Consider the following 19615-nt stretch of genomic DNA (forward strand, 5'->3'; position numbering starts at 1 on the left):
TTGGGCGACGATATGTGTCAGTCCTTTATGAGATTCGTAAACCTAAGTTGCATCAGCCACGGTGCAACCATACCTGTATGGAAAAGTGGTCAACTGCTCTGCCTTGCCTAGTGGTTCCTGAGGTAACAGCGATATGTTCACCGAGTTGGGAAGTTAATGACACATTAGACGCGGCTTCTTGAATGGCTTTACGTGAATGAACACTGACATCACAGAGTGTTTTAAGAGAAAAGAAATCTAAGAGCTGTCTAAGCTATTCGTGGGCTGATTTAAAGAGCTCCTCAATTTATGTTCGCTACTTGCTTTCATAGCTAAACCGCATAAACACACAATGTATGTGAAGAATGAATCATCAGTCGATCATCTTTGGCGTTGGCTTTTGGCTTCCGGAAGGCGATTGCAGCAGTTTTTGTTTTGCGAAAAAGTTGTTTGGTTCAAGAAGTAACTAGAAATACTCAGATTGTACTCGAAGCCAATGAAATCCAGTGGTCAGGTCTGCTAGCAATTTTTTTTAAAAAAACACTGCAGTGCATCCTTTCATAGCCGGCGTAATGCATTAAATTTTAGCCGATGGTAAGACCCGGTCGCCATGGACCCAATGACTATGCCTATTGCCTGAGATGTTTGAAAGCTCTTGGTATGTTTAAGTTACCAGTGACGTTGGACTCAAAGGAGGCTAAGTGGAGACCGAAAAATGGACACCTTATGGACTACGACCATTGGTTTCCTATTTCAACCGTCTGTGACATTAAGAATTTGCACCCCAAACATCACAGGTAATCGACCCCATATTGCTAATGGGTGGCTTCACACTGGTTCTATGTAGGACCGGCCTTTTACAATACGTTTGCAATATTGGGCCGATTACCTGTGCTTCGTGGGACGTCGGGTTATGGGAGAGCAAGCAATGAATTTGGATGTCATCAGTGAAGTAGATAAATAAAAGCAAAAAGAGGCTTCTTCGTAAAATGTTGCACTGGCTCGAGGCAAAAGGCTGTTCAGTATTCCGACAGGGGAGGAGCTAATTTAAGAGGATATTTAGTGCACCTGGGAGGCCTTCCTTCTTCACATGCTCATGCCTGCCTGCGTTGCGGGCCCCGAGCGCACAAAGGAGAAAATAGAAACAAGCGGCTCATCAGACCGTTTGCATGTATCCACAGCCATAGTTGTAAAGCTGTCACAACGACTATTTGCTGAACATGAGAGCAGCTGTTAAGCTGTGTCGTACTTGGAAGGCTTGAGAAAGAGCGAGAAAAGAAAGAAAAGAACAGCATCGTCACCTCTGGACTTTGTGGAATGGAGCCGCTTTATGCCTACCGCTCCAATTCAGGGTCTAAATGTGGCGCCAGTTTTCGTAATCGTGTGCATAGCTTTTTCGGGAGTGCATGAAAATCTTATTGCTCTGAGCAGTGATCCTATTTTAGCACTGACGATAATATACAGCAGACTTTGCTCTTCTTTACGTGCACGGAAAAGAAGTAGAATCTAGTATCCTATGAACCTTCTGTCATTAATGGATGTTTGTATTGTCAAAATAACCAAACCAGGTTACCGTGCATAATGGCTTCACGTAGAATGACCTCTTGTAGTATAAATACAGATTTCTATTGGTATTCTTTATTTCTGTGCATCTTGATTTCAGCTTGCCCCCCCCCCCCCCCAAAGAAAAAAAAAAACATGCTGCAAGAAAACAAACACGACGGACCTGCTGAGGCCTCTCTTCGTCTTCTGTCGACATTGTTTGGTGCAATAACCGGACTCCTGGTTTCTATCCTGAAAACCTGCTTAAATTATAAAACCGTTATTTGAATCTGAAGTAAAGTGAAAGCTAAATTGAATTGATAGTTTGCAGGGTTACTGTTTTGTTTAGTGGCTTTCTATGTGCTTCTACATGTAAGGCGCAGGACTTCCAAAATATGTTACCTTTGGAAAAGTTTTTGTTCCAATATTTTCATCAGGACTGCTGCAAGCACAAAAAAAAGAATCATGTTCTATATATGGGGAATCCGCAAGACGGGTTAGGAAGTATCTGCCCTGACATCAAAGTTGAACTATAAGCACAGGTTCCAACACTTTTTTATTCCATCTCCACGCAGTTACCGCTGCTACTGAATACTCGAGGGAGGCAGCTGGAGGCGTCACCGCTTGACTTGGTTGGATTACATCGCGGTGACATAGAGGAAAAGGCGATGTGCTATTTACACCAAGTTCAAAGAATTGAACCCCAGCTCTTATGGCCTTATTTAGATGGAGGTGTAATTCAAGGTGTACTAACAAAAAAAAAAGATCGTGCGCTGCACCTTCCCAAACTACCCTAAAGCCCACGCATTGAGGCAGCTAAAACGTAGCTCCTCTCCATGCGGTTCCCCATTGCCTGGACCTAAATTTCAGCGTGTAAACCGCAAGTGCCCTGCTGTACAAAGTGCATCATCTGTTTTATTTCGAAACGGATACAGGAGCGAGTGTAATTGTGTTGAACAGTGTTAGCATTTAACTGCAGAGCAGTGCATATTAGGCTTAACATAAATCTCTTGCGTGACAATAAATTTCTTGTACCTATTTGGGAAAGCGATATTTCATTTCGTTCCATCAACTGAGGTTCTCATATAACTATGACTCCGCACTTTACAATAAGTTTAGCGTTTCGAAACTCGCGTATGCAATTAAGAGGACACTTTCTGTAAGGCGTGCAGGTAAAGAAGATAACTTTTGCACATTTTTTTCACCCATCACAAATTGTGCGTCACCTCATCAAAGGAAGCGATGCTTCTAGTGCGTTCATAATCCACGGTAAGGTGACCACCTATCAGGACGCATATGAGGACTCTAATTTCGCGGAACGCCTGCAAAAGCAACATTTTGCAAGGCATACTGCAGGTAACTACACACGCTGTCAAAGCACGTAAAAATTTCTTTCGCATCTTTCTCAAACATTCTTTTTAACAGTTTTCTTTCCATAAGGTTTGGAGAGCACTGTAAATACAGCCAGTAATATCCGATTTTGCTTCGTTAATTAACCAAACTCGAACGCAGTCTACAAGCATCCCCCAACAGGCAGAACTTTCAAACGTTCCATACGCTTTGAGTTGTAAAGAACACCGTATCATGCTATTCCAAATTGTGTTCCTGTCACAAAGTTCATGCCTGCCCTGTCCAGCTTTGACCTTTGTTTCCCAGAAACATGTCGCGGAGCGGCGTCGACGACTTTTTCCCCCTTCCCCGCGGGGGAACGGCATTCTCACCATAGCACTAGAGGGGTCACTCAAAACTACTCCCCCCCGCCCTCCTAGCATTGTTGCCATACAGGTGGTAAGCGCTTGCACCTGTTGGAAACAGCAGAAGCGGAGTGAATGCCCCGGCCCTGTTCGTGGCCCCCAATGCCTCCTCGTGGGATTAGGCATTGTGCCGAATTCTTTCGACATTCCTTCATGGGTTCTTTTTTCTTTTTGGGAGCTGCATCCGACTGTGCGTTGCTCTTGAAGAGTCTTTTTTTCCTGTGTTGTTTTTTTCTCATTTTTTGCCATGCGAAGGGGGCGACGGGAACGCCGCGCGCTGGCAGTTGGTCTGAAGATTTCGGTGCGTGTGGTGTCGTGAGTGAGGTCAGCCAGGGAAGTGGTCGGCAAGGAGCCTAGGCGGAGATCTGACGCGTAGAGCGCGGCGACGGTGGACCCCGAAGACGCGAAGCCCAAGTTCGCCTGTATCCGCAAGCCCCCATCAGCCCCGCTACGAGCAACCGCAGCCCGACGCTCCCTGCGACCGGACCTTGCCACTCCGCAGCTAAGCCATCGTTTCTCACCACTAACTTCAACTCCTTTATCTTTGTATTTTTGCTTTCTGTGTTTCTCGTTGTAATCCTTTGTACTGTCTTTCTGTCTCGTAACATTTTTGTATAGCAATCGCCCTGATGTTTCTTTCATTGTGTTAATTGTTGTGTTAACGTGTTCAATTGGTGCTTGTGTTTTGTGCGTCACGTCAGTGTACGGCGCTACCTTGTCGGGCATATTGTAATACTTGGTTGTTGTTTGCCTAATTAAATTAATTCGCTACGGAACTTGCCTACGCCTCATGCTTCCGGTCAACGACTAATCAGGCGTGGCCCCTATCGCCGGTCAGCAGTCGAATCACAATCTTTCGCACGCGGGGTGGAGAAGTTTGTCGCTCCTCCCCCTCCGAACTTACGGAGAGTGCAGTGGTGGGCAGGTTGGCCCGATTAATTGTAACTTCGGCGCCAAGCAACACCACAGCCGCCCATGATATCTTGACAAACTGGCGTCCGCGACAGGACTTGCTGACCACGATTGGCCGTGACCGCGAGGCATAGCGTTCAAGTAATATCTCACGTACTCTCAGAACTGAGAACAAAGAACCGTTGGTGCAACGGCAGAGTTAGAAAAATAATTGCTCGCGGGAAGCAGCTAGGCTTCGAGGGGGTCGTCCTCCAGGAATTCTTCAGAGATGACCGCGCGAAACAGCGCGAGCACATCAAAGAAGAAGAGCAGTGGCTGCTCGAGGATGAAGAAAGGGACAAGGCGCGCTCCACTCGTCGAATGCTCGAACTGAACGCTGAGCTACAAATTCTGCACGCGAGAGGCGAGGGTGGCGGGAACGCTGGTTGAGATTCCGCTTCGGTTCAAAGCGAACCTACATCGCGTTTCACGGTCGTGAGTCCACATAAGCTAATGGCGCCGTTTAACGATAAAACGGACGAATTGGATGCCTACCTGACACGGTTAGAACGAGTCGCAGAGGCGCAGAAGTGGCCGCGAGACCAGTGGGCTACTGCTCTTAGCACGTGCCTTGCGGGAGAGGCATTGAGGGTTTTTGGCTGCATGCCGGGAGTGGATGCGGTGGACTATGGCAAGGTCAAGCGAGCTCTTCTGCTCCGTTTCCGCTTGACGGAGGAGGGATTTCGACAGAAGTTCCGGACAGAAGCCCCCCACGAGCACGAAACCCCGTCCCAGTTCTTCTCCCGGTTAGAAAATTACTGGGAGTGGTGGGTACAGCTCTCTTCGTGCGAGCAGACCTACGAGGGTATCAAGAGCCTCCTTTTGAGAGAGCAGATTCTAGAGAACTGCACGCCGTCAATGGCTACCTTCCTGAAGGAGAAAACGGTGGGCGATCAGAATGAGCTGCTACAAAGGGCAGACAACTATGTCACTTCTATGGGGTCCACATACTTTGGCCGGCGTGAACTGAAACGTGAGGACCGGCCCGTAGACAAGTCCTGCGACACTGGCCGCAAGGGCCACAATGGAAAACCGCTACCCGCGCTATCATCCACACCACGCTGCTTGCTACATTTGCGCGCGACCTGGGCACGTGGCGGCGCATTGCAAGGAGAGCCGGAGAAATCCTGAGCAGGGCGACCGGACACGCCCTGGAGCAAAGGACGTGTTGGCCTGCATTCAAAACGGCTATCTAGAGCTGAAAGATGGCCAGTTCCTGCCAGTGGTGAACCTCGGCAGGGCCCAAGAGTCCGGGGTCTTTCCCGTCGTTGAAGGCCTCATTGCTGGGCAGAGGATAAAGGTGTTGAGAGACATGGGGTGTAACATTGTCCTTGTCAACCGAGACCTTGTAACAAAGTCCCAACTTACTGGCCGACACCGAGCCGTTTACCTGGTGGACCGCTCGGTCAAAACGCTACCCGAGGCGCGAATTCAATTTGACACACCTTACTATAGGGGAGAGGTGCTGGCCGGATGTATGGAATCGCCACTGTTCGACCTAATTCTCGGGAATACCGACGGCGCCAGGCATCCGTTCGAGCCCGACGCGACTTGGAGGGGAATAGCCCTGAGTATCGAAGGGGCCGCAGCGGGTGCATCGGATCCCATACATTGACAGCCAAGTACCCTGGACGAGCCCACACCCGCGGCGGCCGTGAACACCCGTCAACAGTCCAGGCAGCAATCGTCTGAGACGTTCCACAAGTTACGAGTACCAACCGCGATGGCAGAAATCACCCCGACGCAGATTAGCCGAGACCAACAAGTGGACGAGACCCTCCGGCGTTGTTGTCTGATGCAGAGGGAAGAGGGAAAGGTCCGGTGCAAGGGAGGGGGCTCGTACACCTTTCTGCTAACAGATGACATGCTCTATCGCCAGTTCTTACCAGAGTCAGGATCGGGTACTTTACAGCAGGTTGTCCCCTTTCAGCACCGAAACAAGGTTCTCCGCCTCGCGCACTGTGGACTGATGGCAGGTTCTTTGGGGCACAAAAAGACTTGTGACAGCATTCTGGCTGACTTCTTCTGGCCCGACGTGCATGATGACGCTAGTCGGTTTGTGGCGTCGTGCGACAGCTGCCAGAAGCCAGCCCCACGGGGATCAGTCAAAAAGGTGCCCCTTGAGAAAATGCCTCTGGTTGACACGCCGTTTCGCCCGGCGGCTATCAATATTATTGGCCCCTCAAGCCCACAACTCGGAAGGGGAATCGCTACGTGGTAGATGTTGAGGGCAAACCAAAAAATATTCCATGTCAATATGCTGAAGAAACACTTCAGCCGTGTCCCTGAAACCGACTCTCACGTGCCTCCAATATAGACGATGGGGCGCTGGTGTGGCCTTTCGGGGAACAAGCTGACCACCGCGATGTCGCGGCGTCCGAGAAACTGACCCCACTACAGGCACAAGAGCTGCGGTCTCTCATTTCTCGACATAAGGAGCTGTTTTTCGATCGCTCCGGATACACCACGTGGGCCGTGTGCAACTTGACCACTACCACCAACAAGCCCATCCAGGTCAAGCAGTACCCGCTTCCCTTCGCAGTGCGTCAGGAAGTTTAGAGGGAGGTTGCCGCGATGCTGCGGATGGGCGTGATCGAGAAGTCATGATCACTGTATAATGCCCCAACAGTCCTGATAAAGAAGCCCAACGGTTCGAACCGCTTTTTCGTAGATTTCAGGAGATTAAATGAGGTACTGGTCGCCGACGCCGAACCGATCCCCCGCGCCGACAGCCTCATCGCGGAGGTGGGAGGCAAAAAGTTCTTCTCTAAGATGGACCTCGCGAAGGCTTATTGGCAGGACCCCTGGACAATCACTCAAGAAAAAAAAGACGTTTTCGGCTCCCAGTGGCCTTTACCAATTCAGGAACATGCCTTTCGTCATCAAGACCGCCCCAGCCGTCTTTGCTAAACTGATGAGGAAGCTCCTAGACGGGATAGACAACGTCTCACATTACTACGACGACCTGCTCGTAGCGACCGAGTCGTGGGAGGACCATGTCAAGGCACTGGAGCAGGTTCTCACGCGAATCAGGGAAGCCGGGATGACCATACACCCGAAGAAATGCGAACTCGGCGTCGATCAACTGTGTTTGCTCGGTCACACGATTGGAAAGGGGACCCTTGACCCGATGAAAGCAACACTGGACAGGATCCGCCAAGCCCCACGACCGATAACCAAACGCCAAGTACGAGCCTTTTCGGGCCTAGCGGGACACTATCATGAATTCCTCCCGAGTTACGCAACTGTTGCCGCACGTCTGACAGACCTGACCAAAAAACTCGCACCTAACGGCGTAAGGTGGGGGAATAACGAAGAACAAGCCTTTAACAGCCTGAAACAACTGTTCTCAGAGGCCCCCATCCTACAGGTTGCGGATTTCAGCAAGCCATTTGTACTCCGTACCGACGCCTCAGATCAAGGGGTTGGGCAGTACTGTTGCAGGAAAAAGACGGACTTCTGCATTTCGTCGCGTACGCGAGTCGCAAGATACTTCCCAGAGAGAAGGCGTACGCAGCAGTTGAGAAGGAGTGCTTGGCCATTGTATGGGCTATCAAGCGCTTCAATTTCTACCTCTACGGCAAACGATTCACCGACCAGACAGATCACCAGAGCCACTGAAATATCTGAACGAGGCTCAGTTTATGAATTCACGGCTGCTTCGCTGGGCGCTGCTCCTACAGGTGTACGACTTCGTGGTCGAGAGCATTAGGGGTAAAGATAACGTCGGCGCAGACTACCTCAGCCGGGTGTGAATAGCCATGGGGTGAACTAAACGCGTTGCGACGGCCCAGTTTCACCCTTAGCTAGAAATTTCTTTTTATTGTTATTTTGTGCATTGTTGGTAGTGTTTTGAAATGTTATGTAGCGCTAGATGTTTGCGTGTGGTCGTGTTTCAGTGTTGGACTGTTACGACCGAATGTGCAGTGTCGAACTGTTTTGACTAACTGGGACGTGACTGCGTGAGGTGTGGCAGTGCGTGAGGCGTGTGTCGGTGCGCTATCCTGCGAGCCTTTGTGGAAAACTGGCGATACGACGAGGTGGTGCGCGCTGGTCACAGTGATGTGCGCGTCTTTCGTCTGAGGTGGCTTGTCCGCCAGGAGCGTGTGAGCATGCATGAAATTTGTGTTTTGTTTGTGAATGTTAGAGTATCATTCTTTTCGTGGGGTTGTGTCACAAAGTTCATGACTGCCCTCTCCAACTTTGACCTTTGTTTCCCAGAAACATGTCGCGGAGCGGCGTTGACGACTTTTTCCCCCTCCCCCGCGGGGGAACGGCATTCTCACCATAGCGCTAGAGGGGTCACTCAAAACTACTCCCCCCCGCCCTCCTAGCATTGTTGCCATACAGGTGGTAAGCGCTTGCACCTGTTGGAAACAGCAGAAGCGGAGTGAATGCCCCGGCCCTGTTCGTGGCCCCCAATGCCTCCTCGTGGGATTAGGCATTGTGCCGAATTGTTTCGACATTCCTTCATGGGTTCTTTTTTCTTTTTGGGAGCTGCATCCGACTGTGCGTTGCTCTTGAAGAGTCTTTTTTTTCCTGTGTTGTTTTTTTTTCTCATTTTTTGCCATGCGAAGGGGGCGACGGGAACGCCGCGCGCTGGCAGTTGGTCTTAAGATTTCGGTGCGTGTGGTGTCGTGAGTGAGGTCAGCCAGGGAAGTGGTCGGCAAGGAGCCTAGGCGGAGATCTGACGCGTAGAGCGCTGCGACGGTGGACCCCGAAGACGCGAAGCCCAAGTTCGCCTGTATCCGCAAGCCCCCATCAGCCCCGCTACGAGCAACCGCAGCCCGACGCTACCTGCGACCGGACCTTGCCACTCCGCAGCTAAGCCATCGTTTCTCACCACTTAGTTCAACTCTTTTATCTTTGTATTTTTGCTTTCTGTGTTTCTCGTTGTAATCCTTTGTACTGTATTTCCGTCTCGTAACATTTTTGTATAGCAATCGCCCTGATGTTTCTTTCTTTGTGTTAATTGTTGTGTTAACGTGTTCAATTGCTGCTTGTGTTATTTGCTTCACGTCAGCGTACGCGCTACCTTGTCGCGCATATTGTAATGGTTGTTGTTTGCGTAATTAAATTAATTCACTACGGAACTTGCCTACGCCTCATGCCTCCGGTCAACGACTAATCAGGCGTGGCCCCTATCGCCGGTCAGCAGTCGAATCACAATCTTTCGCACGCGGGGTGAAGTTTGTCGCTCCTCCCCCTCCGATTTTACGGAGAATGAAGTGGTGGGCATGTTGGCCCGATTAATTGTAACCTCGGCGCCATCCAACACCACAGCCGCCCACGATATCTTGACAGTTCCATAGGTAAAGACTTGTAACTTTTGCTCCTCTGGGTCTTATATGTAAATGATAATCTTTATTTTACCAGTTCACCAGTATAATAATAAACATCTCATTAGTGCTTTTAGCTACGGATACTACTGATGCAAAAGTTAAGAATAATATAATATTGAGCCTTGACAACAACAGGAGCGGACTCCATTACGCGACCTCCATTGGACACGTGGCGACGGTGATAACAGGATGAGTTCAACAGTAAACATCATTTAATAATTGTAACATTATTTACATTGAAATAAAAGTTTCTCTCAGTGCTGCAGTTGCCGTTTCAAAGCCGTTCACAGAAACCCGCGGATAGCTCGCTGCGCTGTGCTCAGTGTAATCTCAGGCATATGCCTTCGCCTTCTTGTTCTGACGCCACATGACTGCGGGCAAGATTAGTCTTTCACACTTCCTCTTAGATTTATTGTTTGCGATTGGAGATGAGAGCGATATTTAAGGTTGACTTGTGTCCCCTAATAGGGGCTACAAGCGCAGTCTTACAGAAGCCCTATATTTGCAAGAAAGCATAGGTAAAAAGAAGCAATCTCTGGACACGTAAAGAACAGTCACACACCATATATGCCTAGTAGATTTCTACAGGAGGGCCAGTGTCATCAGTAGATGGCAGCTAATTGCCGCCGTGCTTTTACCTGGAGTATGGTGATAGCCCTCATAGCCGCAGGACGCATCATTGCGCGTGCTTTTTGCTGTCCATGCTATGACATTCGTCTTCTATTCCGCCCATGCATGTTACATATGGCACGCATTCGCGCTTTTTGCGATACTTGGTGCTTAGGTTACACAACTAATTTTCTAAATTTTGGCTCCTTTGGCTTTATTTTACATCTCGAAGGCTACGGTCTGGGCTGTGGCCGAGCTCTACAAGTAAATAGAATCCTCATGTCCATTGTGAATCTCATGCGTGCTCAGCTTTCCAGCCTGTGCATGCAAGCAGCACACAACGCACTGCAAGTGCTAGACGTGCTACATTATGTTCTTGTGGCCAAGCTGAAATGCAGCCCTTCGGGCTGCAGCTGAGGTCAGCAGCCAAGGATCTCCACATGAACGACTGGGACTGTTGTCAGCCTTTTACGATCGAGAGACCCACTGTCTTGTGTCTGTACCACCTGGGTCATCGCCCACTAACAGTGAATAAGATCCGCAGACTGTGGTTGTAGCAGTCAACTGCTCGCAAGGCCTATTACACCTTTCGTTAGTGACTGGCTTGAATGACAAACTGACTGTGCTACTCAAAGATTCGATATTTCTCTTTGCAGCCTCCTCATTCCTCTTTCTTGGTGCAGGGTAGCCAAGCGGAACACCACTTTTATTAACATCCCTGCCTTCCTTCTTCCTCTTTACCTGAATTGATTGTTTTTCAGCACGAGAAAGCCAAGCAGTACCTGTTCCTGACTCGTGTGTTGTCAAGCAAAAGATTTTAACGGTCGAACTTTTTTAATTGAAGTTCCTAATAGATGGAGACGACTTGGTGTTGCAGCGAGTTGACAGCGCCCCAGCGGTTGGAGACTGACACGAACCTGGTTTTGCTCACTGAAAGCTGAAGACCAATTGAAGAAGCATAAGTCGACATAATATGATCCGACGCCTCAGCACTCAGGCGTATGGCAATGTGTCTGCCTTCAAGGAAGGATTTAATACATATAAACATTCTAACAAGGAAATACAGTATGTCCAGCGATTCCAGGGTGGCAGCATGACTGCTATTATCGTACGCCTTTTTAACGTCCATGTCCAGAGTAGTACGCACATTGTGGCTGCCAGTTGAGTCCAGAACGGCTGACGCCAAGCCAACCTGTCCATCTTCTGTACCAATGAACGTACGAAAGCCAATTTGGGTGGGATGGTAGAAATTATGGTTTTCAATCATGGTGCACCACGACAGTAGTGTGGCAGGCATTTTTTCGGTAAGCTCGCACAAGGTTGGCGTAAGCGATATAGGCCGAAAATAGCCGAGGTCTGTCGACGGCTTCCCTGGCTTTGGTAGGGGGATCACAATAGCCGATTGCCAGGTTTCTGTATGGGGCCTTCTATTCATACCTTGTTAATGGCGGCGAGGAGTTGAGGCAGTACAGTGTAACTTAAGTTCTTGTTAACCTGATACGGAATGGAGTCCGGACCGGGCGCAGTCTTCCGACGGGCCTCATCTATTGCTGCAAGCAACTCGGGCATTGAAAATGGGCTTGCAATTCCCTCGGCGTCGGCTGTCGATGGGAGCTTACCAACATAATCTGGAATGGCAGACAAGGGAGCTCCTATGACCCTTGGAGGCAACACATCATATTTGGGGAAGAACTTCCGCGCTGCCTCTCTGGCGAAATCACCCGGAGGTAAGTTAGCTGCAAAGAATGCTGTGGCCGCGGCGTCAGGACTACGGGAACCATGTTTCATTGCACGGAACGTTCACAAGAGAGCAGCATTCGATGACATTGCGAAGAATTGCTCACACCACGCATGCCACTGCCGTCGCGAGAGATCGCGTTCATATCTGCGAGCCTTGGCAGTGATGTAATTCACCTTCGTTCGTCCTTGCGCAGTATTGGGGTCTCTGGAAGCTGCCATCTCCGCTTGTCGGCGAGCAGCTCACAGTTTAAGAACACCCACATCCGGCGCCGGGCGATTCACGTCAGTCCAGGTAACAGCAGTAGCCTTATTAAGCGCAGTTTGTATGCAGTCCACAAGTAGTGTAAATGATTGTAGAGAGAGGCCTTCGACGGTGTGCGGAAGGGTGTCCCAATTGACCCTCAGAACACCTACGGCGTAATCAGCGGGCCCTTGATGGATGGAGACTGATGATAATGGGACGGTGGTCCCTACCCCAGCAGTCTGTCTCCAGGTGCCGCGAGGTAGTGCCGGGTCCTGACAGCCACGTAAGTTCCGGAGCGTATGCTGGACTGCGAGCATGGCGCACAGTTGGCGTTGCTGAATCTGTTGTGTTTGGCCAGGGAAGTCATACACTATGCGGCGGACCGTGGCCAAGTGATAGCAGCTGTTGTTGTTTTAAATGTATCCTACTATAGACATAATTCCAGCGGGTAAACCGCACTCTGCTTGCAATGAAAAGTGTCCTATCTGTTTTATTTCAACACAGAGAAGAAACCGTGATAAATTGTGTTTACCAGTTTTAGTATTTCCCTGCAGAACAGCGCACGATTTAGCTTAACACAAATCGTTTGCGTGAAAATAAATTTCTTGTATGCATTTGGGAAAGCAACATTTCTTCTAGTTCGATCAATTCAGGTTCGCATAGAACAATGCTGCCGCAGTTTTCAATAAGTTTAGTGCTTCGAACTTCGTGTATTCTATTAAGAGGACACTTTCTGTTAGGCGTGTAGGCATACAAAGTGATTTTTGCAGCTTTTTTTTATTGCACCAATCGCAAATTTTGCGTGGCATCATGAATAGAAATGGTGCTGCTAGTGCGCTCATTATCCAAGGTAAGGTGACCACCTATGAGGACGCATGTGTGGACTCCATTTTCGCGGGACGCCTGGAAAGCAAAGATTTGAAAGTATTACGGCAGGTCGCCACATAGCCTGTCGCACCACGCAAAAATTTATTTCGCATCATTCCCAAACATTGCTTTTAAGAGTTTTTTATATAATTTTCAGACAGCACAGTGTATAGAGCGAGTAATATACGATTTTGCTTCGTTATTTAACCAAACACGAACGCAGTGCACAGGTATCCACCCATCAGGCACAGCTTGAAAATGTTCCATGCGCTGCGAGTTCTAAAGAACACTGTGTCATGCTATTCCCAGTTGGGTCCCATAGGTGTGAAGGCTGTTCTAACTTTTTCTCATGACGGACTTATATGAAAAAAGCACCTTCATCTTACTTGATCACCAATATGTTCATAAATAGCTCATTGGTGTTTTCTCTAGGGATATTCCAAACGCACAAATTTGGTATAATTTTGTGTATTGCCCAGGATAGCAGCAGGCTCCAGTATGTGACCTTCATTAGAGACGTGCTGACGGTGGTAAGAGGATGAGTTACATATCAACCTTCAATTGCAACAATTATGACAATTATTACAATGGAAATAAAGTTTCTCTGAATGCTGCAGTTGCCGTTTCAAAGCCGCCCCAAGAAAAAATTCTGACACAGTCTACCGACTACCCAAGACATCTGTAACTCTTGAACAGACTTTCCATAGATGAATCCTGCAGACTAGTCTGTAGGCAATACAAACATTCTAGGATGTCTTATGACAATCTGTAAATTAATGGGCATACATTTTTGTAAACTTCTTTTTTAGATTACATATAGGCCAAGAATAGGCAAACGGAATGTCTCTAGAAATGAAGTACAGTCTACAAGAAGTATTAATAAGGCCTATAGGATAATTTTATAAGGCGCAGCACCTTTTGTTCACATTGCGGGGAATTTAAACCGTACATTGGGGCAAGAATAAGGAGATTTAGATAAATCATTGTATTTTTAACAATGCGATGAAGGTTTCGTCAAGAATGCTCCCACTTCGTGTAAAGCGTTCGCTAATCGCCAAACATGTCTACATTTGTTTCTGACCCAGCAGTAGGCTTCTATATCATTAAATTCCTTCTCATGGATAGTGGCACGCCGCTGATTTCAGACTCCAAAACGGCGGTACTACCTCGCGCACGAAATCAGCTAATGGATTCTCGGCTCGGCCTCGAAAGGCAACATTTAATGACTGTTATTTAGCGCTTTTTGTTGATGTAGTACTCAACAGCTGATGATGTTGGGCTGCTTTTTCCGTGCAATATTTTTTAAATCTTACAAATTTTATTCTCAATGCCAAAGAATACCTCGTTGCGGCATGTGAACCTGGTCTACACAGCAAGAAGGCCATCATAAGTCTAAGATGAATTAATATAAGACAATTCAGCAACTTAAATTACGTAATAAACTTCCTATTTCTGATTTTGGGCACACGAATAAACTGCGAAATTGATGGCGGTCAGCATCAAAGGTGTTCGTTGGTTCTTTCGTCTCAAATATTCGTAATCGGCAACATACTTAGAACTATTGAATTTGAAAAATGCGCATTTCAATGCGAATTAAGTTTGCGTTTCCTTATAAGTTTATTTTAAAATGATGTCTCTGCGCGTGGCATTGTCGCCGAAATCAAGTAAACTTCTCCTACATCACCAAATGCTCAAACAGCGCTTTTATTTGATGCATAAGTAGTGCGACAAACGGTATTTTATAAACACGAAATCCGGCAAAGCGCAATCAACGATCTTTCAAGTGCGTGCATTTGGCTTTACATATTCAGAACGACTCTGATGATTACGAGAATTTTAAACACGGATAATGCTTTAGATTAACGGACTTTAATGTTGTATTCTAACCTTGACTCCTAAATAAAAAATAAAAAGTTTGTTGTTTAAATTTTATGTCATTAATCGTTCAATTATTGATCTATTTGAGGTGGATAACATCCGCTATGCTGAAGAATCATGCTCTACAAGACGCATCGACATATCTCTCATGTTTTAAGATGAAAATTCGTAACAGTTGAAAACCTGGTCCTACATTGAAGCTCGGTAAGAGCAGCTGAACAAGGTGCTAAACAGAATCTTCTGGCTGGCTGGTACATCTTACGAAGTGAGACTGATAATGAACAGTGCCTTCATGTGGTAGAAAATTGGTTATTCAGCTCCGATGATGCGTGGCTCGTACGGAAAAAGCAGCCTTCGCCTGTTTTGAGTCTTACCAAGCGTCGAATGGCTATCTGGTTAATGTATTTTTACGGCAAACTTCATTTCGAGTGTTGCAAATAACGGAGAGTTTCCAGCAGAAACGTGACAGAAGCCAAATTTAGAAAGTGTGTCTTGTAATCCGCCCTACATCAGCCCTCCAGCCCGAGTTTATATCGAATTGGTTATCCCTGCAAGTTCCGCGTCCGTACGCTAATAACGCAAATTTGGCCGCATCATTGTTCTCTCACTCAGCCGCAGACATGAAGAGCCTTTCACACAAAATGTCCCTGCGACTGCCTGCCCATACATATATTCACACTGTATAACAGCAGATCAGAACATTTTGCACACATTTGTTTACTCCTGCCTCCCTCTCACTTTCACGTACTGTCAAATTGTGCAGTTTTTAAGGTAATAAAGTGAAGTGATCTGACTTGAAGACTGCCTAAAGACAACACAGGGCAAATATTCTATAGCAGGAGCTGGAGGTAAAAGAATGTTAGGAAGCTTAACCAGAAAAATAGGCCAGTTTGCTACCCTGCACTGGGGGCAAAGGAATAAGAGGATATAAAGATGAAGGAGAGAAAAGAGTAGGGGAAAAATGAAGTCAGTATGCAAAGTCAGCAAGCTGTAGGTAACGCCAAAGTCTATCATGCTGGTCAGAAGTTCTCAAGAAGAGGAGCAGTGCCGGGAAAGCATTCAACGCCGACGTTCGCTGCGGCCGCGGCTAAAAATATTCATTTCCATCAGAGGGCGTGGATCTAAACGCTCCGGCGCATGACACAGAGAGTTTCTTTCAGCACTGTATGTCTTTCCTTTTCATGTATCATTTATTGTACTGTTAGGTTACTTATCATTTACAGTGATAACGTCATCTCATTGCGTTCAATTTATTTTCTTTCAAGTCAGCTTTCCTGGCGTGTGCATTTTTATGCACATTATGTACAAGTTCGTGTATGTTGTTACTCTGTATGAAAAAGAGAACCTGGCGCACTTTCGGGCATCAACCTAATTGCTCACTGCACATAAAGAAGTTCTCACAAATATGCAATATAATAGTTTTACTGAAGCAGCCATTAAATCGTAAAAATGATGCATCAGAGCTTTCATCGTCTTTATGCTGCATCGCGAATTTAATATGTCCGCATATCGTCGGATACTGCGCCATTTCCTTTCCCCCAAAACCAATTATTATTATTATTATTATTATTATTATTATTATTATTATTATTATTATTATTATTATTATTATTATTATTATTATTATTATTATTATTATTATTATTATTATTATTATTATTATTATTATTATTATTATTATTATTATTATTATTATTATTATTATTATTATTATTATTATTATTATTATTATTATTATACCGTCGGAATGCTCAAGCTACTATATACAGGCTGAAATTCCTGCTTTGTACTCTTTATCTAAGCGACACATAACATTTGAGAGTGCAATAGCCGAATTCAGTTCAATGTGCGTGCAGTGCACGCACGGCACTTCTGGTAACAAAGTGCAAAGGATGCAGCATGTGAAAAACATCAGTACATGCACATTTAAAATGTCATGGCTCTTGTAAGATGAGCCGTTTTAGGGGCTTTGGAAGCAGGTTCCTGAAAGAAATGCGTCGAGAACTTTGCTATCCTCAGTATCCTTCGTGTAGTGTATCTAGAAAATATATCGCTAGAATACCTGTTCTTTTTTCAATTTCAGATGCTTGATCATCGCTGCCCATATCTCTTCTTAAAAGTAGGAACTCTAATTCAGTTTGTATGTAGGGACCTTATGTCATCACTTGAATTTCAATGTTCTTGCGCATATATGTATTTTCGTTTTCTATAGCATGTTATGTAATTTCCTGCATTGAAAAATTAGAGTGTATCTGTTCCTTGAACTGAAGTTGACCAAATAGAAACCATAGCGAGCAGCATTACAGAACCATATAACTCAGAAATATAATACGTATCTCATCATCTTGAGCGTAGGGAGGAAAAACATGCGGAATCTTTTACTCACACTTGGGCACACGCGGGCAAGGATGGTGGAAGCAGGGCACCTTCTTGAAAACGCAACGAGTTCCCTTTGGGCAGAATCGTCGCTGTGAAAGAAGCACAGTTAGGAACAACATTAACACGTAGGCCGTTTGTAGCACACCTTCAGATGGTGCTGTCAGATTCCACACAACAACAGCGTCATGCCTGCCTTGTTCGAAGCAACTAGATTTTTGTTTGGTGTAGGAAAGCGAAAAACCGCTTGTTACCCTCTGTCACTAAAGAATTTTGTCTGGGCTACTTTGGTTCATTACGCCAGTCCTGTCTTGTGTGTTCCTTCTTGTCTTCGTTCGTTACGCTCTGTGGTTTCCGTCAATTACCTTCTGTCGAAGCAAAACCTTTAACCCTCAGAATGATTATTTAAGGATTTTCAGAGTACTCTGGATAAAATTTTTGTGCCTCGAGAAAAAAGAAAAATATCTGCAAAAAACTGGACTCAGCCAAGCAGGCCTGAAGGATTAAAACAAAGGACATTTTTAGCTCCCACATCTGTGCCTACAAAACCAAAAAATGAGTTCTATCAGCATGCACTCCCACCAGAAAGCGCACCTAAATACATAATGGTTTCGTTGATGCTTTTCGCTTATGATGATTTAGATTTTTTTGATGATTTTCGCTTCTCAACAAACATTTAGAAGAAACCGCCAGAAATTGAAATCGCACGAAAGTGACCAAGTTCAAATTTCACAGCCTACAAAAGAAAAATCAAAATAAGCAATTTAGTATTTACCATATTTGGGTACAAATAGGGGCCAGAGAATTCCGACTTCAACTAGCCAAGTTGAAGTTGGTGAGTTGTGAAATTTCTGCTGCTCATTTTTGGCAGTAATTCAGCGAAAATGTTCCTTAGGTCAGACCTTTTTTTTCAAGAGTAATTAAGGAAAAAAGCCTATTTTTGCACTAATTCGCGATCCTGGTGCCAAAGAAATGAGAGCACTAATTCTACGTAGACCACTGCCTTACATGGACATAGGTACACTCACTCTCACGCCTACCTGAACTACTTCATAATAGATAGTATTTTATCGACTACACGAACTTGCCATCCTATGCATAGTTCATGCGTCAAGGCAATCAATAAAAACTTGTGGAGGTGCCAGGTAAACATTAGGAGATATGGTTAGAATATCACGATCAAATGAATAGAAATGCCTCTTATTCAACCAGTGCTTTTTGAATACGATTTCATAATGAAAAATAAGCTCCAAATTCATCTGTTAGTGTTTTTTGTCGAGGACAATGAAAGTAGGCATTATATAAGTGGCTCGATTGTCGGCGACACCTTCACCACATTTACTTTGTCTTTCTTGTGAAAAGGCCTTTTTTCTTCAAACATGATGCTTTTTTATGAAACAAGAAAGGAATACCTCGCTGGTGTTTGTTTCACCTTAAATTCATGGTTATGGCTAGAGAGCCTAGTAGGCAGAGTATTAGAAAATAAGTCTGGATGAGAAACACAAAAAAATGATTTCCATACACTCAGAATTTCCACATATTTCTCACAACAGAGGCTAAATCCACATTTCGATGCAATATTACTTTTCTGAACTGGGTCAGATAGCTTGAAACCGTACGCAAATGTCCCTTTCGTACATGCAACCCCTAAACACTGGACCCACATTTCCAGACATACTTATATACTCAGGGCAAGCGCATTTTGACCGTGAAGTCACCTTTTATAAAACGCAAGTTTTCCGCTAGCAAAAAGTATATTCGCATATAGCCCCTGGCTAGGCATGCATTTGCGCGTTATTAATGTACTTCCTCTCATCAAAAACGTTCTCATTGTCTTTCATGCCGGCCTAAAGTACTCGGTGTGAATGATGTACTAATTTTACAAGAATATATTGCTATACTCATCAAGAAAGAACCATTACTTTCAATATTTGTATAATAATACATTGAAATATTTCGCAGTCGCCTGGCAATTAAAGTTGATGCGCAAGAATCCTGGATTTCTTAACGTTATGATGTGTGTGTGTACACACACACGCACACACACACACGCACACACACACACACGCACACACACACACACATACACACACACCTGAAGGAAGCCAACAGTCACCGAAACCAAGGTGCACAGAGGTATGTTTCGATTTTTTAAACTTGTAGCGACAATAAATTGGTTTATAGAAAATTACCTACAAAGCAGCAGAAAAAACAACCATGCCGCAGGTGGGATCCGAGCCCACGACCTCCGAATATCGCGTCCGGTGCTCTACCAACTGAGCTGCGGCGACGGCTGTCCAACCTGCTGCTTTCGTCGGTATTCATACTTTGCG

The 19615-nt window shown here is 45.9% G+C and overlaps 1 protein-coding gene across 1 annotated transcript in view; it reads right to left on the reverse strand.

Annotated features, from left to right (window-relative positions):
• Positions 1-12923: 12923 nt before the first annotated feature.
• LOC144134797 (uncharacterized) overlaps positions 12924-19615 on the reverse strand; it is a 17176-nt gene continuing 10484 nt past the window's right edge. The window contains exons 3-4 of the mRNA XM_077667628.1: positions 17293-17374; positions 12924-13064 (exon numbers count right to left, since the gene is read on the reverse strand). Of these exons, the coding sequence (XP_077523754.1) occupies positions 13003-13064; positions 17293-17374 (144 nt within the window). The 3' untranslated portion in view covers positions 12924-13002. The remainder of the gene's footprint in view (positions 13065-17292; positions 17375-19615) is intronic.

Source organism: Amblyomma americanum, chromosome 5, assembly GCF_052857255.1.
Source record: "Amblyomma americanum isolate KBUSLIRL-KWMA chromosome 5, ASM5285725v1, whole genome shotgun sequence".
Taxonomy (NCBI): domain Eukaryota; kingdom Metazoa; phylum Arthropoda; class Arachnida; order Ixodida; family Ixodidae; genus Amblyomma; species Amblyomma americanum.